The following is a 21,797-nucleotide window of genomic DNA, read 5'->3' as shown; positions in this document are numbered from 1 at the left end:
TTTATGTCCAAAAATAAAAAAGCAAGCAAACGACGTTGATATGCCAATTATATTCATATAATTGTGCATCATTTTACAGAAATCTTGCATTGTTCTAGAGTTATTTTAGATTATTTCTGCCTAAAGAGTGTTTAATTGTGTAATTCAGGTGTAAGGGCGAATATGGAAGAAAAGGAGCAAGTTGGAGAGAAAAGAGCCAAGAAATGAAGACAGAGAGAAAATTCGATCGATCGGCTTGATGGTCCGATCGATCGGACATCAAGAAAGCAGAATCAGACAGAAGAAAAGTCCGATCGATCGGACCTATATCCGATCGATCGGCCAGAATCGCGCAAGGATTCTGGAGATTAGCAAAACAACAATCTCACTCTAAATCCAAATGGTCCCACTCAAAACGGCACAGACTTATTAGATAGAACGACTGAAGAGTTATGAGAGTATATAAGCTTAGATTTCTAGGGTTTTAGGGGACTTTACCTTTGGAGCAAAAACCTAGGGTTTTGGGGGAGATCTTTCTACAGCAGCCATTGTTGCAAGCGCAAGGGGGTTAAGGGGTTTTTCCTTCTTTTCTCTTTATTCTTGTATTTTAATGACTGTCGTTTTTGATTTTGTATTGTATTCCTTAGTTATGAGGAACTAATCCTCTAACTAAGGGTCCTAATGGAACCCTTTTTTGAAGATTAAATGAAATTGGTTTCTTGTTCTTGAATCTCTTTTTATGTTGTTGATTTTTTGTGGATATGCTTATTGCTTTCAAATGCTTGATCACCATTTGAATGATGTCTAGTCTAGGTTGAAACCGGAAGGATAAACCTAGGGTTGCAAGAGTCCATAGAAGACATAGGTTGTATGAACCATAGGAATATAGGTTCAAGACTTATGCAATCATTAATTGATTTCCATTATGCTTAAGGGATTTTTGATATGAAACCGAATGTTAGGAATAACAGGGATTCTATTGAAAATACTTTCAGTGTATCTAGGAATAGAACATTGGATAATTTAGGAAATCTATTGTCAACAACTAAATTGAGAAGTGAGAATTAATGAACCAATGGAGTTTAGTTGGATAAGAAGTGGTGAAATTAGGAACCTTAGTGTTTACTTTGTTGGAAACAAAATTTCTGGGTTGTTGCTTTGTTAATCATTTAAGTGTCATTTACTTAGTTTTCTTTCAATTCACTTGTTTAGCATTAGGTAAAAACTAAATCAACAATTTGCTAGTCATTTTAGTGTGCTAATTGCTTATTTTGTCATTAATTTGAAATTGCCAAAATATCCTTGTGGGACGATACTCTATTCACTCTTTATTACTTGTGCGATTTTGTCCGCTTGCGAATATTTCACAACAGACGTCAAAAATCATGTAAACAAAAATGCATCATTATACACGTACACATATCCCTTATTTGTCATGTCACCAAAATACAATTTCCAAAGAAATTTGTTGGGCCAATTGGCCATTTACCATTATAATTGTTCCAATTAAGCTTAATTAAACTAAAATGGGAAGTCATGAGGGTTAATTGTACTAATACGACTTGTGAGAGTTCCTTTTGAATTTCCAACCAAGCATAGGGGCATGGGATTTGCTTGACCCCTATGCTTGTTTGCTTTATGTCCAAAAATAAAAAAGCAAGCAAACGACATCAAAAATCATGTAAACAAAAATGCACCATTATACACATACACATATCCCTTATTTGTCATGTCACCAAAATACAATTTCCAACGAAATTTGTTGGGCCAATTGGCCATTTACCATTGTAATTGCTTTAATTAAGCTTAATTAAACTATAAAGGGAAGTCATGAGGGTTGATTGTACTAATAGGACTTATGAGAGTTCCTTTTCAATTTCCAACCAAGCATAGGGGCATGAGATTTGCTTGACCCCTATGCTTTTTTTGCTTTATGTCCAAAAATAAAAAAAGCAAGCAAACGACGTCAAAATTCTTGTAAACAAAAGTGCACCATTATGCACATACACACATCCCTTTTTTGTCATGTCACGAAAATACAATTTCCAAAGAAATTTATTGGGCCAATTGGCCATTTACCATTGTAATTGCTCTAATTAAGCTTAATTAAACTAAAATGGGAAGTCACGAGGGTTAATTGTACTAATACGACTTATGAGAGTTTATTTTGAATTTCCAACCAAGCATAGGGGCATGGGGTTTGTTTGACCCTATGCTTGTTTGTTTTATGTCCAAAAATGAAAAAGTAAGCAAACGACGTCAAAAATCATGTAAACAAAAATGCATCATTATGCACATACACATATCCCTTCTGTGTCATGTCACCGAAATACAATTTTCAAATAAATTTGTTGGGTCAATTGGCCATTTACCACTATAATTGCTCTTATTTAATAAAACTAAAATGGGAAGTCACGAGGGTTAACTGTACTAATACGACTTATGAGAGTTCATTTTGAATTTCCAACCAAGCATAGGGGCGTGAGATTTGTTTGACCCCTATGTTTGTTTGCTTTATGTCCAAAAATGAAAAGGCAAGCAAATGACGTCAAAAATCATGTAAACAAAAATGCATCATTATGCACATACGCATATCCCTTATTTGTCATGTCACCGAAATAAAATTTCCAAATAAATTTGTTGGGCCAATTTGCCATTTACCATTGTAATTGATCTAATTAAGCTTAATGAAACTAAAATGGGAAGTCACGAGGGTTAATTGTGCTAATACGACATATCGAAGTTCCTTTTGAATTTGCAACCAAGCATAGGGGCATGGGATTTGCTTGACCCCTATCTTGTTTGCTTTGTGTCCAAAAATAAAAGTAAACAAGCAAACGACGTCAAAAATCATGTAAACAAAAATGCACCATTATGCACATATACATATCCCTTATTTGTCATGTCACCAAAATACAATTTTCAAATAAATTTGTTGGGTCAATTGGCCATTTACCATTGTAATTGCTCTAATTAAGTTTAATTAAACTAAAATGGGAAGTCACGAGGGTTAATTCTACTAATACGGCTTATGAGAGTTCCTTTTGAATTTCCAACCAAGCATAGGGGCATGAGATTTGCTTGACCCCTATGCTTGTTTGTTTTATGTCAAAAAAAAAAAAAAACGACGTCAGAAATCATGTAAACAAACATGCACCATTATGAGAATTCCTTTTGAATTTCCAATGAAAAAAGGGCGGGAAGGTATAAATATAAAATATATATGTAATATTATTTGGTTCACTCAGCCAAATGACTAAACTACCCCTATCTTTAAAACAGTACAGTCGCTAGCTCTGCCGTCTTTTGTCTGTCTTTATTTATTTAGATCTCTGAGAAATTCAAGCACATTATCCAAAGCAAGTCTTGTGGGAATTTGTCTTTTTTATTTTATTTTATTTTTGTCCTTTTATGACCAGAGGCTAGGGCTCATCATTTGACTAGCGGGCCTAGGCCCGGCCTGGCCCGAAAGTAGATCGGGCCTAAGCAGCCAGGCCTAACCCTTTGGGCAGGCCTGGGCTCCATTTTTTGGGCTGGGCTCGGCCCGAAGCCCGACACCTCGAGTCAATTTTGGCCCGAGCCCGACCCAAGCCCGACATTATTTATTTTTATATGTATATATTTACATATATATATATATATACATATATATACATACACACACATACATATATATATACACATACACAGACAGTGCACACTGTCTGTGTATTTGTATATATATACATACATATATATATATGTAATATATATATATACATACACACACACACATATATATATATAATATACATGTGTATATATATATATATATATATATATATATATATTATTGCAATGTACGTGTATATATATATACACATAATACGTATATATTTCACACTCCATAAAATATTGTTCAATTGTATAAAAATTAAAGTACAATTATGGCATTAATCAATTGTAAGCAGGGATGACAATTTATCCCCACCCCGCCCCGCGTGGATTTAATCTCCAAAACCCTAAAGGCCTTAAACTCTAAACCCCAAAACCCAAAACCCCAAAAGCCCTAAACCCTTAACCCTAAAGACCCTAAACCCTAAATGGCCTAAACCCTAAAGATCTTAAACCTTAAACCTAAGCACTAACCCTAAAGCCATGATATGACCATCTACTCATAAATGTTGATAAAATCTTAAGACCCTAAGATTTTATAAAATAAGTATAAAATTAAACTATTTAAAACTATAGATGTGTATAATATAAAATTTAAAATCAATACTCATTAGGTAAAACTAAAATTATTTAATTGTGTTAAAAATATAACAGGTGATATGTAAAGATAATAATTTAATTAGTTGATAAGTATAACATGAAGTAGCGTTGGCTTGTTGGTTAGTTCATTACTCTCCTATCTAAAAGTCTCAAGTTCGAATCCTATGATGAACAATATAATTTTATAATTTCCAAAGAGGATGAATAGTGATGACCCGGGCCTCATATTCTCAGTTTGGCCAGGCCTGAGGCCCGAAGAACTAAACCGGGCCTGGGCCCAAAAAAGTCGGACGAGGATGAATAGTGACGACCCGGGCCTCATATTCTCAGTTTGGCCAGGCCTGAGGCCCGAAGAACTAAACCGGGCCTGGGCCCAAAAAAGTCGGACCAGGCCGGGCCTAGCCCTACCAGAGGCATTGAAAATTAAAAATCGTTTATGTACAGTTTAAATATCTTTATTGCGTAAAAAATATAATACACTAAAATAATTGTAAGAGGGTTTTTATATTAAGAGTTTTTGGATGTTCAATACCATTAGTTTGAAAAACATGTACCGAGCTCAACCACCAATCCACATTTCATTACTTATGCTATGCATCATTGATAATTGGTTTATTACGTTCTGACTTTCAGTTCAATCACACGAGTAGTCGAAAAAGGATATAATATTTCAGAATAATGAATTACACAACTAATTTAAAATATAAATTACATGAATGAGATGATTGTATGATTCAAAAACATATATATTGTATTTTAAGGATATATTAAATATATATTTCTCCCTTTCCTTTATTTAAAATGTTGTGAAAAGCTTAATTTTGTAAAAAAATATAGATAATGTTTTTTTAGTGGATTTAAAAGGGTATAATAGTCAAACGGGAAGAAATACTGTGGCCTGGTAAAAGGAGGGATTGCGGCGGAATTATGAAAAAAGATTTGAATTTCAACTTTTTCTCTCAGAATACACTACACATCATGTAAATACAAAAAAGGAAAGAAATTGTACAAGAAATCCCATGAAACGCGGGGCTACATTTAATGGAAAATTCAGAAAAAAAAGAAAAAGAAAAGAAAGTAGAAAACCCTAAACCCCATTGCACTTGCACACCAAAATCTCCTCTCTTAGCTGATTTTCTGACCGAGAAATTGACACCCTTGTAAAAGAAAGCTCTTTTTTTAAGCCCTTGATATCGTTTTGTTTCTTTTTTTTTTTTGGTTTTGTAATTTTTTGTGGGTTTGTTGAATTATTATTTAGTTCTTGAACTTGGATTCAGAGTTTTGGAGCCTCTTCTTTTAATCTTTTACTTAGATCGGAGAGAGTTGCTACGGGGTACAAGAAGAAGAGGAAGGAGAAATAAAAGAGCTGTAAACAGAGGTGGGGTTTATTTATTTATTTATTTTTTCGATTATGTTTTGATCTTTTTGTTTCTCTATGAATTGGGTGTTGTTTCTAGACTAAATCTGATCTACCCATTTGCGAATTAGGGTTTAATTACCCTTTCCTTTTTTGAAGAACTCTCTCACAGAGCTAGCTTGGTGTCGAAAAAATGTAGCTCATATTTTGTATATTTTAGATTTTTGTGTTATGAAATCTGAAATGCCCCTATATTGAAATTATGGCTTTGTAGATTCATTTTTGTTGTCAAGATTTGGTTCCTTTTATGTTTTCTTGATGCAAAAGCGCGTTCTTTGCACAGACTTGAGGATAATACTTCTTAATGTCATTCTTTTTGGTAATTTATCCAAAAGGCAGCGGCTTTGTGCTTTTCAATTTCAATTTACATCAGTCATTTAGTTCATTTTTCTTAGTTTTATACAAAATCATCTAAGTTAGATGTGAAAGACTCACACTTTCTGCTTCATAGATCAGTCAAAGAAACATGTACAATCTAGGTAACCCTAAAAATTCATGACCAGTTTAGCTTAGCTTGAACAGAAGTAATAATTACATTCCATGCTTTTCAAAGTTCAGGATTGAATTTGACAGAGAAATATGTCAATATTCTTCATCATTTGGCCGGAATTTTGAATAAATTAAGGAAAGATATTGTTGGTGTATTTCGACCTCAGGAATTCACAATAGAAGGATCTAAATTAGTGATTGTCTTTTTGTTGTTCGTTGTTTTAGGTTCTCAGAAATGGGTAGAAATATCAACCCAGTGCTGAGACGAGAATTAGCAAATCTCCGCAAAGATGCTGATAGTCGTAAATTAGCCATGAAAGCATTGAAGTCATATGTGAAAGACTTGGATTCAAAGGCAATCCCGGTCTTTCTTGCCCAAGTTTCTGAGACCAAAGATTCTGGTTCTGTGTCGGGGGAGTATACAATTTCACTCTATGAAGTTTTAGCCCGGATCCATGGTCCTAATATTGTTCCACAAATAGATAGCATCATGGTAACCATTCTCAAGACTTTGGCTTCCAGTGCAGGATCTTTTCCCCTTCAACAAGCATGCTCAAAGGTTGTCCCCGCTATTGCAAGATATGGGATTGACCCAAGTACACCAGAGGACAAGAAGAGGGACATAATCCACTCTCTTTGTAAGCCTCTTTCAGATTCTCTCTTGGTTTCCCAAGAAAGCCTAAGCTCTGGGGCTGCCCTCTGCTTAAAGGCTCTTTTGGACACAGATAATTGGCGGTTTGCATCAGATGAGATGGTGAATAGAGTTTGTCAGAATGTGGCTGGGGCTTTGGAGGAGAAATCCTCTCAAACCAATTCTCATATTGGGTTGGCTATGGCTCTGGCGAAGCACAATGCTCTCATTGTTGAAGCATATGCAAGATTGCTAATACAATCAGGTTTACGAATATTGAATGCTGGGGTTGTTGAAGGGAATTCTCAGAAGCGATTATCCGCAATTCAAATGGTGAATTTTTTGATGAAGTGTTTAGACCCACGTGGTATATTTTCAGAGCTTAACTTGATAATTGAGGAGATGGAGAAATGTCAATCTGATCAAATGGCTTATGTCAGAGGGGCAGCTTTTGAAGCCTTGCAGACAGCAAAGAAAATTGCTTCAGAGAAAGAATCAAAACTTGAGAAGGGCTGCTGTTCAGTCACTGGCTCAAATTTTGGTAGGGGAGGACATAGCAGGAGGAGAAACACCTGGACTTCTGGTGATCTATCTCCAGCATCTGTCTCACATGAATCACAAACCCTTGATTCTTTTATTGAATATGACTCTCTGGTTGAATCACCTATTTCATCTGCACAGGCTTCTCATAACATGGGGTATGACCAACGAATGGTGAATCGAAAGCTCTGGGGCTACGAGAATGGAGGGGTGGATATATCTCTTAAGGATGGTTTGTTCTCTGAATTGGCTCGGGGAAGTCCCATCTCTAATGGGTTTTCTGAGGCCTCGAGGCGCCAAGGACTTACTGATTATGGAGAGAACTTCACTGAAGAATTTGATGAATTCTTGCAGAGAAATCCTAGAAATGGGCTACCTAGAAGTTGTACTCCTAGTCCTCAGGTAAAATTCTCACTGTCACAGAAATTACTTATTTGATGCTTCAAACCATAAATTTTTCTTGCAAGGACATGTTAATGTTAGCTTTTAGTAGGCAAGAATCATTGTGATGGTCTTGGTTGTGAAAAAGAAAAATCAGATTCACAGAGCTATAAATTTTAAAGCTGCATACTGAAAACAACCTTGTTACTGCCAACCACTTAGAATTTTTAACTTTCAATCTGTTCTCATTCGCTGCATGTGCTGTCTCACTTTTGTGCTTCAGAGGTCACGTTCTCGTGTTAATGTCGATGACATTAACATATTCACAACTCCAAGGAAGCTTATTCACTCTCTTCAGGATCCTGCTGATACGAACTTAGACTTCTCGGAGAAACAAACCAGCAGGTTCAGACGTCCATCCTCAAGAAAGTACAAGCACAGCCCAAGATTTCATCAAAATGGTTTTTCGCGTGACGAGAACTCCAAGGTGAGAGAGAATGGGAACATCTATGCTAGTGGTGAGCAGTTGGAAAGTGTTTCTGAGTCGGTATCATCAAGTCACAATGCTTGTGTTGAAGGTAATGTCCAAGTTTCTCATGAGGCTACTGAAAATAAAAGTGAAACTCAAAGGATTTCCATTGAAGAGGCCTGGTTGAACTGGAAGCCATCTGCTGGATGGGTATCTAGTCTCTTGTTTGTTCTACTTGCAGTTTTTTGTTTGACATGGATGTTTGGTCAGGATGAACCTCATCATTTTGTACCAACTTAGTTTTCTCATTTTTGTAGTAATATGTATTTCCTCTGGACCTTTTGGTATTAGAATTAGTGTCAATGTTGAATCCTTTAAGATTTTTTTTCTAATAGCAATTTCAAATCTGTTTTATGTGACAGTGCATATGCCTTCTGCATTACATAGAAGTATATAAATTGCTTTGTTCAGAAGTTTGTTTCTTTTCACACTATGTATGTATTTAACCCATGGATTTGTTCTTATAATCGCTTAGCACGAATGAAAGGAATCAAGGATAGGGGCAAACGTGAAGAAACACAAGCCCAGTCTTGTGAGTATTGTAAGTTTAGATACTGCTTACCTGCATATTTTCTTGATTTATAAGTAGTTTAGTATTAAATGCCTCATATAGCTACAATAACATTCTTAATTCTCTATTTTTCTTTCAAACATCAACCTTTTCCCTGATGCTATTTCCTGCGAATGCGACACCAAGGTTTCAGGTATTTGGGTTACACAATCGCTGCCCCCCTCTCCAGACTTCCCCAGGTTTCAGGATTATTGGTGTAAGCATAGCTGATTGCCCTACACAAATATAGGTATACTTGCTGTAGAATTCATGGCTTGAGCCTGGACTGAACATGTATAGTTCTTCAAATCCATCCCTTCCAACCATAACAGAGTTTCTTCTGCCCTGTTCCATTGTCAAAAAGAAATGAGTCAACCACATAAGCAAACTAATTTTTTGCAAAACATAGAAATAATAAGCCAACCACGTTGTAATCATGTAGGATAATGTCTGTGTACATCTTGTTTGTCACCGATTCCACCCAAGAGTCGTTAACTTTTTTTGTTAGTAATTATAATATCTGTAAGAGCAATACCCTGTCAAGGACTGTGAAGAGCCGAGGCGCAGTCGTGTAGATTCTGCTCATTTCCTCGTTCAACTGCTTATAAGTATGTTTCTCTTCCTCCATTTCCTCTTCAGTTTCTATTCTGCGGCTCTTAGCTTTACCAGCATTGTTTTGATTTCTTGCACCCCGGCCAGTGAAAAGTCCTTTCATAACCATGTCACTCCATGTTTGGTCAGAATCAAATCCATTTTCCGGGCCAAAGTCCGGAGGAACTATACTGAAATCTGATAAAAATGGTGGGCTGCCACAAAAATCCGATTGTAGTAATCCAACTGCATAAGTTGCTTCTGGTGTGCTCACTGTCAGATGGCTTATAAGAGACCCTGCCATCCGGATTGATGAAGAGTTTGTGTTTGATACCACAAGCTCTGATCTTAATATATCTTCTTCTAGTGTCACAATGTGTCTTAAATCAACCAAACGCTCTGTATCAGTACTAATTAGTTCAACCTGCAATTTTCCATATGTGCTTTTGAATTGACTTGTATATGATCTCAAATACCATCAAGAAATAAACATTTTTTTTTTTAACTTTTAAGCTGACCTGAATAGACTCTTGAGAATCCCCTCTAATATCCTTGAGAACCCAATTACTTGGAGACCAAATATCTTCCTTGTCTCCTGCAAAACTGAAGGCTAAGGACACACCTCCTTCTATGACAGCCTCACCATTCTCTCCCTCGGAGACCGATGTATGCAGTAGCTCAACTACGCCTCCATGCCACATACAAGCCTTGTAAGATGTTATCAAACCACTTGGGAGCATAAGTGTGACCGTGTTCCCACTCTCCATCACCATTTTGGCGACGCAGCTGTCACCGAGGCCTTCAAAGGTGACACCATGGCCACTGAACTCTTCTTGTAAGTAGTCTACATTAATTGGCTGAAATGGGATTGAAGCCACTGATGGGATAGATGATTCTCTACACCTCTTGCTATATTGAAAAGGAGTAAAAGGACTGAAAGAATTGAAAGGAATTGCAGGTCTAGTTGGTCTGGTAGAGGAGACATAAGTGAGATTGGGTGAGAAAAGTGAAGTGTAAGCCATAGTCATGCTTCTTTTCCATTGTTAGTATCTTCTCAAGCTTATATTTTGGCATCACTAGGCAGGATGATGAGTTGCCTTCTTTGCACATTATGGAGACAGAGGGGCCACTTATCCTTACTTGACCTTCATGTAGATAACGAAGCTAGTGGTTTTGGTTGGTTCTGGTTGAAAACAGATATGGTAATCATGCATTCTGCAGTTTCTCTTGATAAGGCAAAAAATATAGTCAGGAAAAAAAAAGAGGCTGATTTTTCCCCCTGATGTGAACTCAAAAGTGAAAACACACGGGGAACCCAATGGTGCATTGTGCAATGGGTAGTGGGCTGATATAATACCATGTACTTTGAAGGCCAAGCAATACAAGACAGGGCCTAACCTGGGTGGTTTATTATGATCAAGAAGCCCAACTGGCTATATGTGACTGATGCAATAAATAACTGATCCGGGTGGTAGACGCAGTCTTTCATATAAATAGCATTCTGATAATTTGAGACAGATATACATACAACCATACATATTTCAAGAAGCCAAAGTTGGCTCCCATTTACTCCCCAAAGTACATTTTTTTCGCTTGATTGGTGTTTTCACTTTTCAGGGTCCATGTTAGCTACTCAATCACTTTTTACATATGAATGCTCTTTGGGTGAAAGGTTAATTCAATGATCAAAGTGGATTATATATCTTATCTTGAACAATTCAAACCCAGAAACCTGATAGTCGGCTTTCAATTTCCACACTATAGTGTTTGTTTTAGAAGAAATTCAAAGGCAAAGCTTGAACAGCTACCCCAGGAAGCCAAAGTTGACTCCCATTTACTCCCCAAATTGTTTTTTTTTTTTTTGGCTTGATTGGTGTTATCACTTTTCAGGGTCTATTTTAGCTACTCAATCACTTTTTACATATGAATGCTCTTCGGGTGAAAGTTTTAATTTTGTTTAGGCATATGTTGCATGGAGAGTACAGATTAGTGGTACCATAGATGGGTTTCTCGTGAAGAGTTGCTTTCGCATGAAGGTTCAAAACAAAAAGGAAGATTTGTTGGCTGTGTTGCTTGATGATGGTGTCTCCCCATGATTTGATCCTGTTACTGTTAATAGTGGATGGTAACAAGTTGAATTTGGCGGAGAAAACTAAGATTTGATGAGTGAATCTTCTTCTTGTTGAAGCTTTAACCAAATTCATGGAGAAACAATGATTCCTGGGGGCAGGCACGCAAGGAACCAAGCTCTAAAGTCTGAAGTCTGAACCAACCAATAGGGTTCCTAAACCACTCAATAAACTTTATTACTTTAGTTATGTATTAAAAAAATACAGCATTTTCTATGGATGAATAATAGATTATTAATTTTTAGAAAGAGACGGTGACGAATTCTGCGCGACTAGAGTTTCCAGAATTGTTCAAATTGCCCCTTGAAAATAAGTATGAAAGCTATGTGCCGGAAGCAACATTCAACGTTCCACCAAATTTATAAATTCAAGCTCTCAATAACACGTTTCTTCGTCTTCTTCGATTTGCCTTAGATTTTTCTTTTTGATCGTTTTTCTCGAGAAAATCCCAAGTGGGAAAATGGGTCTTTTTGATCTGGAGGAGCACTTTGCGTTTTACGGAGCATACCACAGAAACCCAGTTAACATTTTGCTACACACCTTGTTTGTGTGGCCCATATTTTTCACTGCCCTTATTCTTTTCTACTTCACGCCTCCTCTTTGTGATCTATCCCATATTGGGTTCGTCCCATCAGCGTTTCTTGATCAAGGCTATGTATTGAATTTCGGTTTCTTGTTTGCTCTGTTCTACGGTTTGTTCTATATGTGTTTGGATAAGAAATCTGGGTCTCTGGCTGCTTTGCTCTGTCTTGTTTGTTGGGTTGGTGCCAGCTCTGTTGCGATGAGGCTTGGGTTTTCACTCGCTTGGAAGGTATGTTTGCCTCTGTGTTCATTTTATTGATTTGGATTGTTTGATTGGGATGCTGCCTCAAAAGTCCCAGGAAATAAGACTTCTTGTTCATTCTATTTTGTTAAGTCTTTGGTGTGTAATAGGTTTCTGGTAAATTTAAGCATGCAGTGTATTGTTTCTGATTTCGCTCCATCCTCATCTGTTTTTGCATTCAACTTGGATGAATTCCATTGTTTAGATCTTTTCTTTTTAATATAAATTGAGGTTTTTAGTAACCACGAGCCTAGGGTGATACTTCAAAGCTATTATTGCAGCAATACAGTTTGACTGATTTGTCTGTCCTGCCTGCTTGCTTATTCTGTTAGGAAACAAATTCTGAGCCATGGTTGAGTTGATTTTTACCCTAAAATTTTTGAGTCTGGGAATTTGTTTATTGTTGGGATGACCAGTTCCTAGATTGAAATTTGCATGTTGGTTTGTTGATTTAGGTTATACACTCCTTCAATAAATAACTGGGCCACTTCTCCTCTGGATTGTGCATCTACTATGGTGGGAACAAATTGGTCAATCAAATCGTTTGTCTGGTTGATACATGAACTATAAGCTATCATAACTGACAACAATTTCCTTGTGAAATCATAGTAGCATAAATGTTTCCAACCACCTCCCAACACCACAACAAAAAGGTCCTGTGTTGTAGAATTTGAGTGGCTTGAAGACTTAAGGGGCACAGAGTTACAGGAACTGACTGCATGTTTTGATTTCCTTGGTCTAACTAATCGTCTATAAATAAATGTATTTGTGTTGGAGGTTTCTGCTAAGTCTGCCAGATGGGTTGGTGTAGTTGATAGATAGTAAAATAAAATGTCCAAGTCAAGTCTATACAACCTACTGTTATTTGAATTAGATTTCACTCTCTTTATGAATTGCATAAATTCTTCTGATGATTAGAAATTGCATAAAACCATGCTTTCCGCTGCATTTAGATTTAGTAGAGGAATTTGCATAACAAGCGAGGGACTAACTTAGAAGTCTAGTTGGTGTAAGGTGAGATTCTATTGAAGTTGCTGATATATCATGGTAGTCGAGTAATAAACTAAATGAGATGGTGCCATGGTGGGGATGGAGAAGTTGTAAATACAACCCTCTTATAACTACATATGTTGAATTTGTAGAATTTTATGCGTTATTTTTCGGATTGTATGAAGGAAACTAAGTTGTTAATCGTTCATACCTAAATCCAAACTCTAACGACGTTTGACATCATCACATGTTCAGGTTGTATTGGCATCGCAGTTGTTCTGTTGGACAGGACAATTCCTCGGCCATGGAGTGTTTGAGGTATAATTTTGAAATTGTCACCCTATCAACATTATCTTATTCCTCTGTGAAATGTTGTTCTTGGTAGCATTATCTGATACATCTCATTGAAAATATTCTTCTGCAGAAACGGGCTCCTGCTCTCTTGGATAACCTTGTTCAAGCCTTTCTGATGGCACCATTCTTTGTATTGCTGGAGGTGATTTTCTTCCCTCATTTAAATACTTGAGTAATTGGTTTGATTTGAAGAATAACATGGATTTGTGATTGCTGTCTTACAGGCTCTGCAATTCTGCTGCGACTATGAACCATATCCGGGGTTTCATGAGGGCGTAAAAGCAAAAATTGAAGCTGAACTTAAGGAATTCGAGGGCAGAAAGCAAAATAAAATTTCTTAGCTGTAATGGTGAAGTATGGATATATAGCTCATTAAGTAACTCTTTATACAAATGAAAAGAAATTTTCCACAGCCATGTATTATCTCCCAAGTGCAAAGCAGGACTAGCAGTTATTAGCCCTGTAATTATGAATTATTCTGTGAAATAAAATTATCTGTTGGCCCTAATTTTTCATTGTTGATTTAGCAACTGTGTTAAAATTGAAAGACATGACTTGTTGCTATTGGGGCTTTTTATTAGCTTGTATTGAAAGGCCCAATGAATTAGGATTTCCCTATTCGCCAGGTCATTTCGAGGTAAGCGGATCATTTATGATGAAGAAGATGAGCTTCTGAGTTCTTGCAAAGTGTGATCATGCAATACCAGATACAAGATAGATCTTCTAAGAAACAAAATATTGAAAAGGGCTGCACAGTTGTGGAATGACAAGCACCCGGTGAGTCATAAGGACTGTACAGTTGTGGCTTCATGACTGCAATGTCATCCGGAATAGATAATCCACAAAACGGTTGTCAGCTGCGGAATCATAATCAAAGAATTGATATTCAGAGAAGAATGGGTGTGTCTGTGTGGAATGCATCAATTTGCTGCTCATTTTCTTGATGCTGATATTGAAAACGATAGTACAGTGGAGTCAATGCAGTCACCAGTCATGGACCGATAAGCATCCAATGAGAATTTCTCAGAATTACAGGCAGCAAACATGCTCACCGGGTATTTGTCGCCGGAAAATGGCATTCCACAGAGATAGCCTAGCTACTATAGGTCGAAGTCTAACTCATTGGATTAAAGCAAAGGCCTTATTACATGTTAAGGGTGAACTTTCTCCATATAAACCACGTGGTTAGTGGAGTCCCAACGGATGTGGAAGTTTGAGTCATAACAGTTCCTTGGGGTTGGACAAGATTTGGTGAATGTAGGCAATTACATCATCTGTTATCTCATTTGCCATGTCAGGAACTGGAAAGCAGGCCTTATAAACCTCAATTCACTCTCCAGACCAGTTACTCCATCTAAAGTGTTTTTGCTAACAAAATAAAATCAAACAATAAATTAATGAACTCATCACTATAGGTTCCAAATATAAAATTACACAATCAATTGCAGCCCAAACCCTTGCATATCATAATGACATGTTCAGGTTTTCGTATATATATATATATAATTATTATTATTATCATTCATTACCAAATGCTAAATCTATACTTCATGAATCATCAGGAACAGCTTTGCATGTGGGGTTGCAAGGGTATGGACAGTCAATCCTGTCAAAGGCATCTCTGTCGTAGTACCAGTCTCCAAAGGCCTTTGCAATTGTCTGCAAGCATTTTCAGTTCATGAGAATCAAAAATTAGGATCTCCTAAACGAAAAATTAACGCAGAGAATTCATTTAAAGTATGCAATGGACGATAAAAGCCGGTTTCAATCTCACCGTGTTACCAAGCATTGGAGAGTCAGACGCTAACCACGTAATCTGCCTTCCGGCGTGGCAGTGGGCATAGCATGACAGTATAAACATTCCTTTCGATGGAGACTTTCCAAGTGCAGATAACGCATTTAGGAACTGGTTTCGAAAATCTGAACCAAATCACAAGGTTAAAGTTTAAGGGTTTTAGTCTGCTTCTTGAAACAAGCTGCCGAAATGCAGTATATCAAGAAAGATAGTAACATCAAGCATTGGAGTGCGATAAGCTTAGGCTTTGGAAATTCAAACAGTAACCTTGCACGGTTTGGAGTTGAGGAGCAGAGCATTTCTTAAGATCAAGCTTGCAATTACTCCACTTGTTACCACTATCAGCAGAACTTGGTGCCAAAATGTTCTTCAGCTGAACAAAATGATATACAATGCCGACAAATAACCCATATAAAACATTAGTTTCTGTCGAACGCAAAACCAGTTGAATACAAGCTAGCTACCGGAAGCAGATTATACTAACCTGCCATGAATCATATGCAGAATTTAGAATAAAAAGTGGAGTCCGCATTGTTTGAGCGACATATTGAGGGAAGAAACACTGCAATTTCACACAGACGACATCAGTAAGGCCTACAGAAAAGTAGCAAAGAAAATATAAGAATCATCACTATTAGTTCTACTTACCAACTCTGCTGGCGTTGTTCTTGCCGTGCAAGATGCAGGCAAATTTTTTGTCGATCCCTACACAAAATTTTAACGTGATAACAATCAGTACTCAAAGATTGATGACTTTCACTGTCTCTCTGTAAACAAGGAAGTAAATTTAATAAAGGATGTGTAGTATAGAAGACTAGAGAATTAGTACATGAGTTGCAGCTACTTGACTAAAGAAGTTTTGAATGGTTTGGCCCCCGGAAATATCTTTCCTGGAAACAACGAACAATCATGTAGTCAGAAACCCTGAAAATTTACATGTCTGCTAATTCTCCCGTCCAAAAGTTGGATATGATCAGGTTGTCCTAATGAACAATGAGCTTACGCATTGAGGAAGAAACCAGCATCCGAGATGCATTTGACCTTAGTAGTTGCAGGCAGTAGATCTTTGAAGTTGTCGCAATGCAAAATGGCACTCAATCCACCGGCAGAACAACCCGAAAGAATAGCCTGTCATTGCAAACCTCTTAATTCCTCAAACAACAACAATGGTAAAGCAATATATTTGTGCTCAAATTGACGAATCATCAAACGACGTCTTACCATTTGTGCTTTATTCATTCCTTTTGCTAGTAAATCATCAATAATAGCACGCCATACTCTTGCTCCTCTCAAGTAAAGACCCGTAGACTAATCGAATTGAATTGAATTAATTATCAAGTCAAAATCACATATCAAACATACCCATGTAAGAAGAAATTGATATTGAAAAAAAGTAGCTCAAATCACTTACTGGACTGACAGCCTCGACATCGCCAGTAAACGAGGAACCATCACAGTACCTAATTTTAATTCTGTTCCAGTCGTAAAAGTCTACAGATCCAAGTAAAGCTCAGTCAGTTCCATCACTTACCACTCTCAAGAAACCATAGAAAACAAAGAATTTTTCCAGTCATACCCGGATTAGAATTTTTCTTGCCACTGAGTATCCCAGAAAAACCCATATCTTTTTTCATTTTACTGGATGAGCCTCGCTCTGTGTTCTTGCGAGAAAGGCATGTCGCTGTATCTTTGCACCATGCTCCTCCCTGAAATCCCAACCCAGGAAATCACCAGAGTTGAGTGAATAATTAGTAGTGATTAATTTGTTGAAAGATCTGACTTTCCACACATAAAAAGTCTTATTTCATTTTAATTGAATGGATTGGAAGTTCAACTAAGGCAAACTGTGAAATCATTCAAGAATCAAAACAGAGCAGGTTGCTGTGCAGAGACTAACCTCAATGTGAACCAACCAATTGTTGATCCCAGCTCCAAAACCCTTATCAAAGTGGTAAGCTGGGGGGCTCCCATCCAAGCAAACTACAAATTGAAGAACAAAATATCAATAGTCTTACTAAAAGAAACCCAAATTAGAAAACTATGAAGCCAGAAATTTTGAAATTTGAACTGACCAGCTCCCTTGGCTACCCCACTTTGAACTAATGTGATTGGTATACTTTGTGCTTTCAGCAGTAACACCAGAAAGCAAACCGGAAAAATGGAAAATAATCTTGAACCTGCCATTTCTGCTCCACTACAGCAATACACCAATAACACCGGCTACTAGATGCTTTTTATAGATAGAGAAGATCTAACAATTATAAGACAATATATATATATATATATGCTTTTAATGACACATGAGGATCAAAGTTACGTACATACGTGTATACATACATAGTTAGACACACACGTCATAATGGTTATACTGGCATGTTGACAATTCAAAGTACGTGAACTGTAATCACACGTTGAGGGACTGGCGCCACATGCATGTTGTCGTTTAACTGGATATGGCTTTGGATTACGAAAACCCAATGAAAAACAGATAGATAGATTCACTTTCAGAACATATTATTATTGTATGTATACATCCCCTTCCTTCATTAACTAAGTTTAACGGTATACGCACTAGTATAATTTATCTATATACTCTTCAGTCTTCATTACAGCTCATTAAATGTTATGGCATTGACAAGCTGTCATTTTTATTACCAGCTGCACGAGCACGAGGCCCATGTTTTGAATCTTGACTTTTTTTTTTTTAAAAAAGGATGTAAGAATCTCAGTCGCCAACCTTTCTTTGGGTACATTTGGCAAAGATTTAAAATATTGGGTTATATTCTCTTTTTTTTATTACATGGGAAGGAGACGGAAGACTCGAATTCGATACGTTTATGAGAAATCACACATATGAGCGCCATCTAAACTATTTGTGGTTTTCATATTGCGTTAGATTCTTGATAATAGCATTTATCATTTATAATATTAAAAATATTGTGACAAATTACATACATGGTAAAAGAAACCCAATTAATTATCAAATTGTTCACATTCAAGAGATTTAGGGATATGAGCAACACTAAACTTTTTTTTTTTTTTACATATTTAAAAAGTTAAGCAACCTATTATCTTCTTGTATTAAAAAGTTATCCGGCAATTGAATCCCGAAACATTGCATATTTGTATCTTCAAACACAATTGTGAATAGAAGGGTATCTTTGAAATACGACTAAAAAATATGGGATATTCCATTCCGGATATTTGGAGTAAAAAATATGAAATGCTACTATTATGCTACTTTAAATGTTACTTGAAATGAGCATTATTTGAAATATCATATATGTTAGTCTAAATGCTTTGCCAATCAGATTCTTTAGATGTGCACCTGACTAAACCATTGGACCTGTATAATAATCTACAAACCATGAACGAAAGGTAAACACATAAAAATTCATGTGTGAATTCATGATTCGAAGGCATACGACTTACGAGAATATTTAATTAATTATTACAAGTTGAGAACTATATATATATTTTAACTCTTTTCATTGTCTCATGAAATACTACTATTCCCACCGTCAAGCACCGACAGCACATATGTCCAAGTTGTTCTTTGCCTCTTCAATTTTCTTTTTTTAAAAGTAGGAACCGATGCTCCATAATCCAATAAAATAACTTTATACTACCTCTCTTTTTTCTTTTCTTTTCTGCAAGTTAAACCGTGTTCTTTATAAACCATCGAATCTTTATACTTTTTTTTAAAAGCATTTTAATAATTAAGTCGTGAGGTATGAATATGAAAAATCAAATTTGAATCCCCCTTGGTTGAAATTATTCGTCTTGACAAGTAATTAATTCACACTCAAACGATTATATTTTGCAAATATAAACATAAGCGTTAGAATCTTAAACCATCCATCAAAGTAACAATAACTCTATGTTAACATGAGCCGCTCTAACGATAGATCTGGGGGTTTTGAAATTCCTCTATGTCTACTGTTCTCATATAATGGTTTGAGAAGTGTACCACATCACACTATAATTTTATCATTTGTGATAGGATCACAAAAATGAATATCCTCGTATCCTAAATATGATGTGTGTCACACAATGAATGATTTATACATTCGTGGTATATACACAAGGTTTTTTTTTTTTTTGTTCAATTAAAAATTCAACAACATCACATTCAAATTTCAAATATGATGTGGCCGATGAACTAATTAATTAAATAAAAATATTTATAAATGGAAGGAAATTGAAGTTGAGTACTTCAATCCAGCCCCACCCATGTGGATTGATCGAGTCAATTCCATTCACATACATTATTACATTATCTCTTTCTCTTCACACTTTTGATTCATATGGGAGAATATATATATATATATATATATATATATATATATATATATATCCCATTGGGCATCATTTCAGTACATGCATTCAAACGCTAAAACCAATATGCCGCGTTTGACAAATCTACTTGTAATTGAGCCCTCCTGCATATATATAAATATATGTCTATGAATTAGCCACGCAAAAGAATATTTCCATAAATATTCTGTTATCTTTGTCTTTCGTAGAAGGTTCACATCAAATCATCAATGTATATTGGTGGTTCACAAATCTATTGATTTTATTGATTGGTGGTTTAGAAATCTGTCAATGTCTCCCATTATGGGCTCAATTATGTATTTTGTGGATTGTAAATTATTCATTGCTAGCTGTTAGCTATTGTGTGTATGAATAAGGCTCATTTATGTCATTTGATGATGACAATTGAAGATTAGAAGTAGCAACCAACCAAAAAAATTAATACCCTATATATAGACAAAAGAGAAACCTTAAATAATTAGATTTTGTCTTGGTGAGGTACATAATAATTTCATAATTATAAAATGTTTCTGTACGTATACAGTCAATCACATGCATTATCTATAAAGAAACCATGCATGCTGCATGCATGTACCTTAATGGGTTCCCGGGCTTTGCTGTATTACTTTTTACAGCATATCACACTGTAATACTAACCAACGGTCAGATATAATTCTATTGTATCTGATGATTGATAATTTAAGAGCTAAAAAATAATAAGTTTCCTTTTCTCTCTCCTATTCCCACGCCCAAATCCAGGCGAATAGATCGCGTTCTTTTCTTTTCTCTCTCCTATTCCTTTTCTCCCTCTAGTGACATAGGCACTTTTCCTCTATCACTTTCTTTCAATCTTTCTGCAACAAACAGATTCAGACGAAGAGATCTTACTTTGGGCTTGGTAATAATTTCCTAAACAAATTGCGAATGCAACTCTGATTTTTGGTTTGAAAATTATTTTTCTTGGGTGCTCAAAAATGGAGATTTGCAAACATGGAGTAATTGGGTTTCTGGATTGGAGAATTCTGCAAACATGGGGTAATTGGAGTAATTGAGTGATTAGAGAATTTTATTTTTGTTTTTTTGGTTTCTGGGTTTGATTTGGTTTCTCCTAGTTTTGCAAACATGGAGTAGGATTGATTTTATCTGGAATTTCCTTTTGTTAGGGACTCATCATATGGGCCATAAACATGGAGTCATTTCGATGAGGGAGATCTCTTCGTCTTCATCGGAGTGAGAGTGAGAGAGGAAAGCGTCTATGTGTGTGAATATGAGAGAGAAAGAAACTGATTATTTTTTAGCTGTTAAAATATTAGTCATTAGATACATTAGGATTAGATCTGACCATTGATTGACACTACAGTGTGATATGCTATAAAAAATATTACAGCAGACCCTGGGAACCCGTACCTTAATGGGGCTGTTTTAGGATGTCTCTTTTATATATAGGGCTCGATTTTGGACAGAAAATGTATGAGGCCCCCAATTTGGGCCTGTATATACCTAATTTTGCATTAAATATGGTCCAAATTGGTTTGCGTTTAAATTGAGGTCTCCCATAATTTGGTTAGCCCATGCAAATTAAGGTCTCCCATAATTTGTAGTTGATGCTCTCCCCATCAACTCCAAGAGAACTAGCATGCATGATTATCTTGTGTTAGTCTCTATTGATCTTCTGTCGAGCTTGAATAAAACAAAATTTTCGTCAATCAGTTTCAGTTTCTTATAAGTAAGTATACTGCTTTTGATAGTATACTATATATATATATATATGCTTCTCAATAGTATACTTATTGACAACAATAGTTGATTACATCAAGAAAATATGATAGAACACCCAGCACACAAGTTCTGTGCAGTGGTGGTCTTCTGCTTATTTTAAGCCTTAAATCAATCGTAATTCCTTCTCTCTTTTTTTTTTTTTTTTCTTTCCCTTTTTTAAACAAATCTATCTATAATTTCATATAATGACCAATAAGAAAAATCGTGCATATAGACAAAAAGACACGATACTAGCAAGTGGGATTGCAG

The 21,797-nt window shown here is 36.1% G+C and overlaps 4 protein-coding genes across 4 annotated transcripts; 2 read left to right on the top strand and 2 right to left on the bottom strand.

Annotated features, from left to right (window-relative positions):
• Positions 1–5,239: 5,239 nt before the first annotated feature.
• LOC120016449 (protein SINE1-like) lies at positions 5,240–8,579 on the top strand. Its single transcript, XM_038869230.1, has 3 exons — positions 5,240–5,611; positions 6,365–7,712; positions 7,975–8,579. Exons 2-3 carry the CDS (start codon positions 6,375–6,377, stop codon positions 8,458–8,460), a joined length of 1,824 nt encoding a protein of 607 aa, XP_038725158.1. The 5' UTR covers positions 5,240–5,611; positions 6,365–6,374; the 3' UTR covers positions 8,461–8,579.
• A 171-nt stretch (positions 8,580–8,750) lies between these two features.
• Positions 8,751–10,487, bottom strand: LOC120016450 (protein NDH-DEPENDENT CYCLIC ELECTRON FLOW 5). The gene is made up of 3 exons (XM_038869231.1): positions 9,880–10,487; positions 9,306–9,785; positions 8,751–9,115 (listed from the first exon to the last, which is right to left on the bottom strand). The coding sequence occupies exons 1-3, from the start codon at positions 10,387–10,389 to the stop codon at positions 8,921–8,923; spliced, it is 1,185 nt and encodes a 394-aa protein (XP_038725159.1). The 5' UTR covers positions 10,390–10,487; the 3' UTR covers positions 8,751–8,920.
• Positions 10,488–11,801: 1,314 nt separating this feature from the next.
• On the top strand, positions 11,802–14,165 carry LOC120016452 (2-hydroxy-palmitic acid dioxygenase mpo1-like). Its single transcript, XM_038869233.1, has 4 exons — positions 11,802–12,301; positions 13,559–13,621; positions 13,728–13,799; positions 13,882–14,165. The coding sequence occupies exons 1-4, from the start codon at positions 11,951–11,953 to the stop codon at positions 13,996–13,998; spliced, it is 603 nt and encodes a 200-aa protein (XP_038725161.1). The 5' UTR covers positions 11,802–11,950; the 3' UTR covers positions 13,999–14,165.
• An 837-nt stretch (positions 14,166–15,002) lies between these two features.
• On the bottom strand, positions 15,003–17,689 carry LOC120016451 (pectin acetylesterase 7-like). The gene is made up of 12 exons (XM_038869232.1): positions 17,525–17,689; positions 17,350–17,432; positions 17,029–17,158; positions 16,864–16,943; positions 16,674–16,760; positions 16,456–16,580; positions 16,282–16,342; positions 16,101–16,157; positions 15,937–16,014; positions 15,720–15,825; positions 15,432–15,577; positions 15,003–15,316 (listed from the first exon to the last, which is right to left on the bottom strand). The coding sequence occupies exons 1-12, from the start codon at positions 17,634–17,636 to the stop codon at positions 15,206–15,208; spliced, it is 1,176 nt and encodes a 391-aa protein (XP_038725160.1). The 5' UTR covers positions 17,637–17,689; the 3' UTR covers positions 15,003–15,205.
• Between the last annotated feature and the right edge of the window lie 4,108 nt (positions 17,690–21,797).

This window comes from Tripterygium wilfordii, chromosome 15 (genome assembly GCF_013401445.1).
Source record: "Tripterygium wilfordii isolate XIE 37 chromosome 15, ASM1340144v1, whole genome shotgun sequence".
Lineage (NCBI taxonomy): Eukaryota > Viridiplantae > Streptophyta > Magnoliopsida > Celastrales > Celastraceae > Tripterygium > Tripterygium wilfordii.
This window is presented reverse-complemented; position numbering and strand designations above follow the sequence as displayed.

Coding starts and splice junctions, on each gene's coding strand:
- LOC120016451 (XM_038869232.1), bottom strand. CDS start 17,636: ATGGCAGGTTCAAGATTATTTTCCATTTTTCCGGTTTGCTTTCTGGTG. Junction 17,159..17,349: donor ATTGGTTGGTTCACATTGAG/GTTAGTCTCTGC, acceptor TTGGGATTTCAG/GGAGGAGCATGGTGCAAAGA. Junction 16,015..16,100: donor GAACAACGCCAGCAGAGTTG/GTAAGTAGAACT, acceptor GTGAAATTGCAG/TGTTTCTTCCCTCAATATGT.
- LOC120016449 (XM_038869230.1), top strand. CDS start 6,375: ATGGGTAGAAATATCAACCCAGTGCTGAGACGAGAATTAGCAAATCTC. Junction 7,713..7,974: donor GTTGTACTCCTAGTCCTCAG/GTAAAATTCTCA, acceptor TTTGTGCTTCAG/AGGTCACGTTCTCGTGTTAA.
- LOC120016452 (XM_038869233.1), top strand. CDS start 11,951: ATGGGTCTTTTTGATCTGGAGGAGCACTTTGCGTTTTACGGAGCATAC. Junction 12,302..13,558: donor GGTTTTCACTCGCTTGGAAG/GTATGTTTGCCT, acceptor TCACATGTTCAG/GTTGTATTGGCATCGCAGTT. Junction 13,800..13,881: donor CATTCTTTGTATTGCTGGAG/GTGATTTTCTTC, acceptor GCTGTCTTACAG/GCTCTGCAATTCTGCTGCGA.
- LOC120016450 (XM_038869231.1), bottom strand. CDS start 10,389: ATGACTATGGCTTACACTTCACTTTTCTCACCCAATCTCACTTATGTC. Junction 9,786..9,879: donor ATTCTCAAGAGTCTATTCAG/GTCAGCTTAAAA, acceptor GGAAAATTGCAG/GTTGAACTAATTAGTACTGA. Junction 9,116..9,305: donor TCTTCACAGTCCTTGACAGG/GTATTGCTCTTA, acceptor ACAATGGAACAG/GGCAGAAGAAACTCTGTTAT.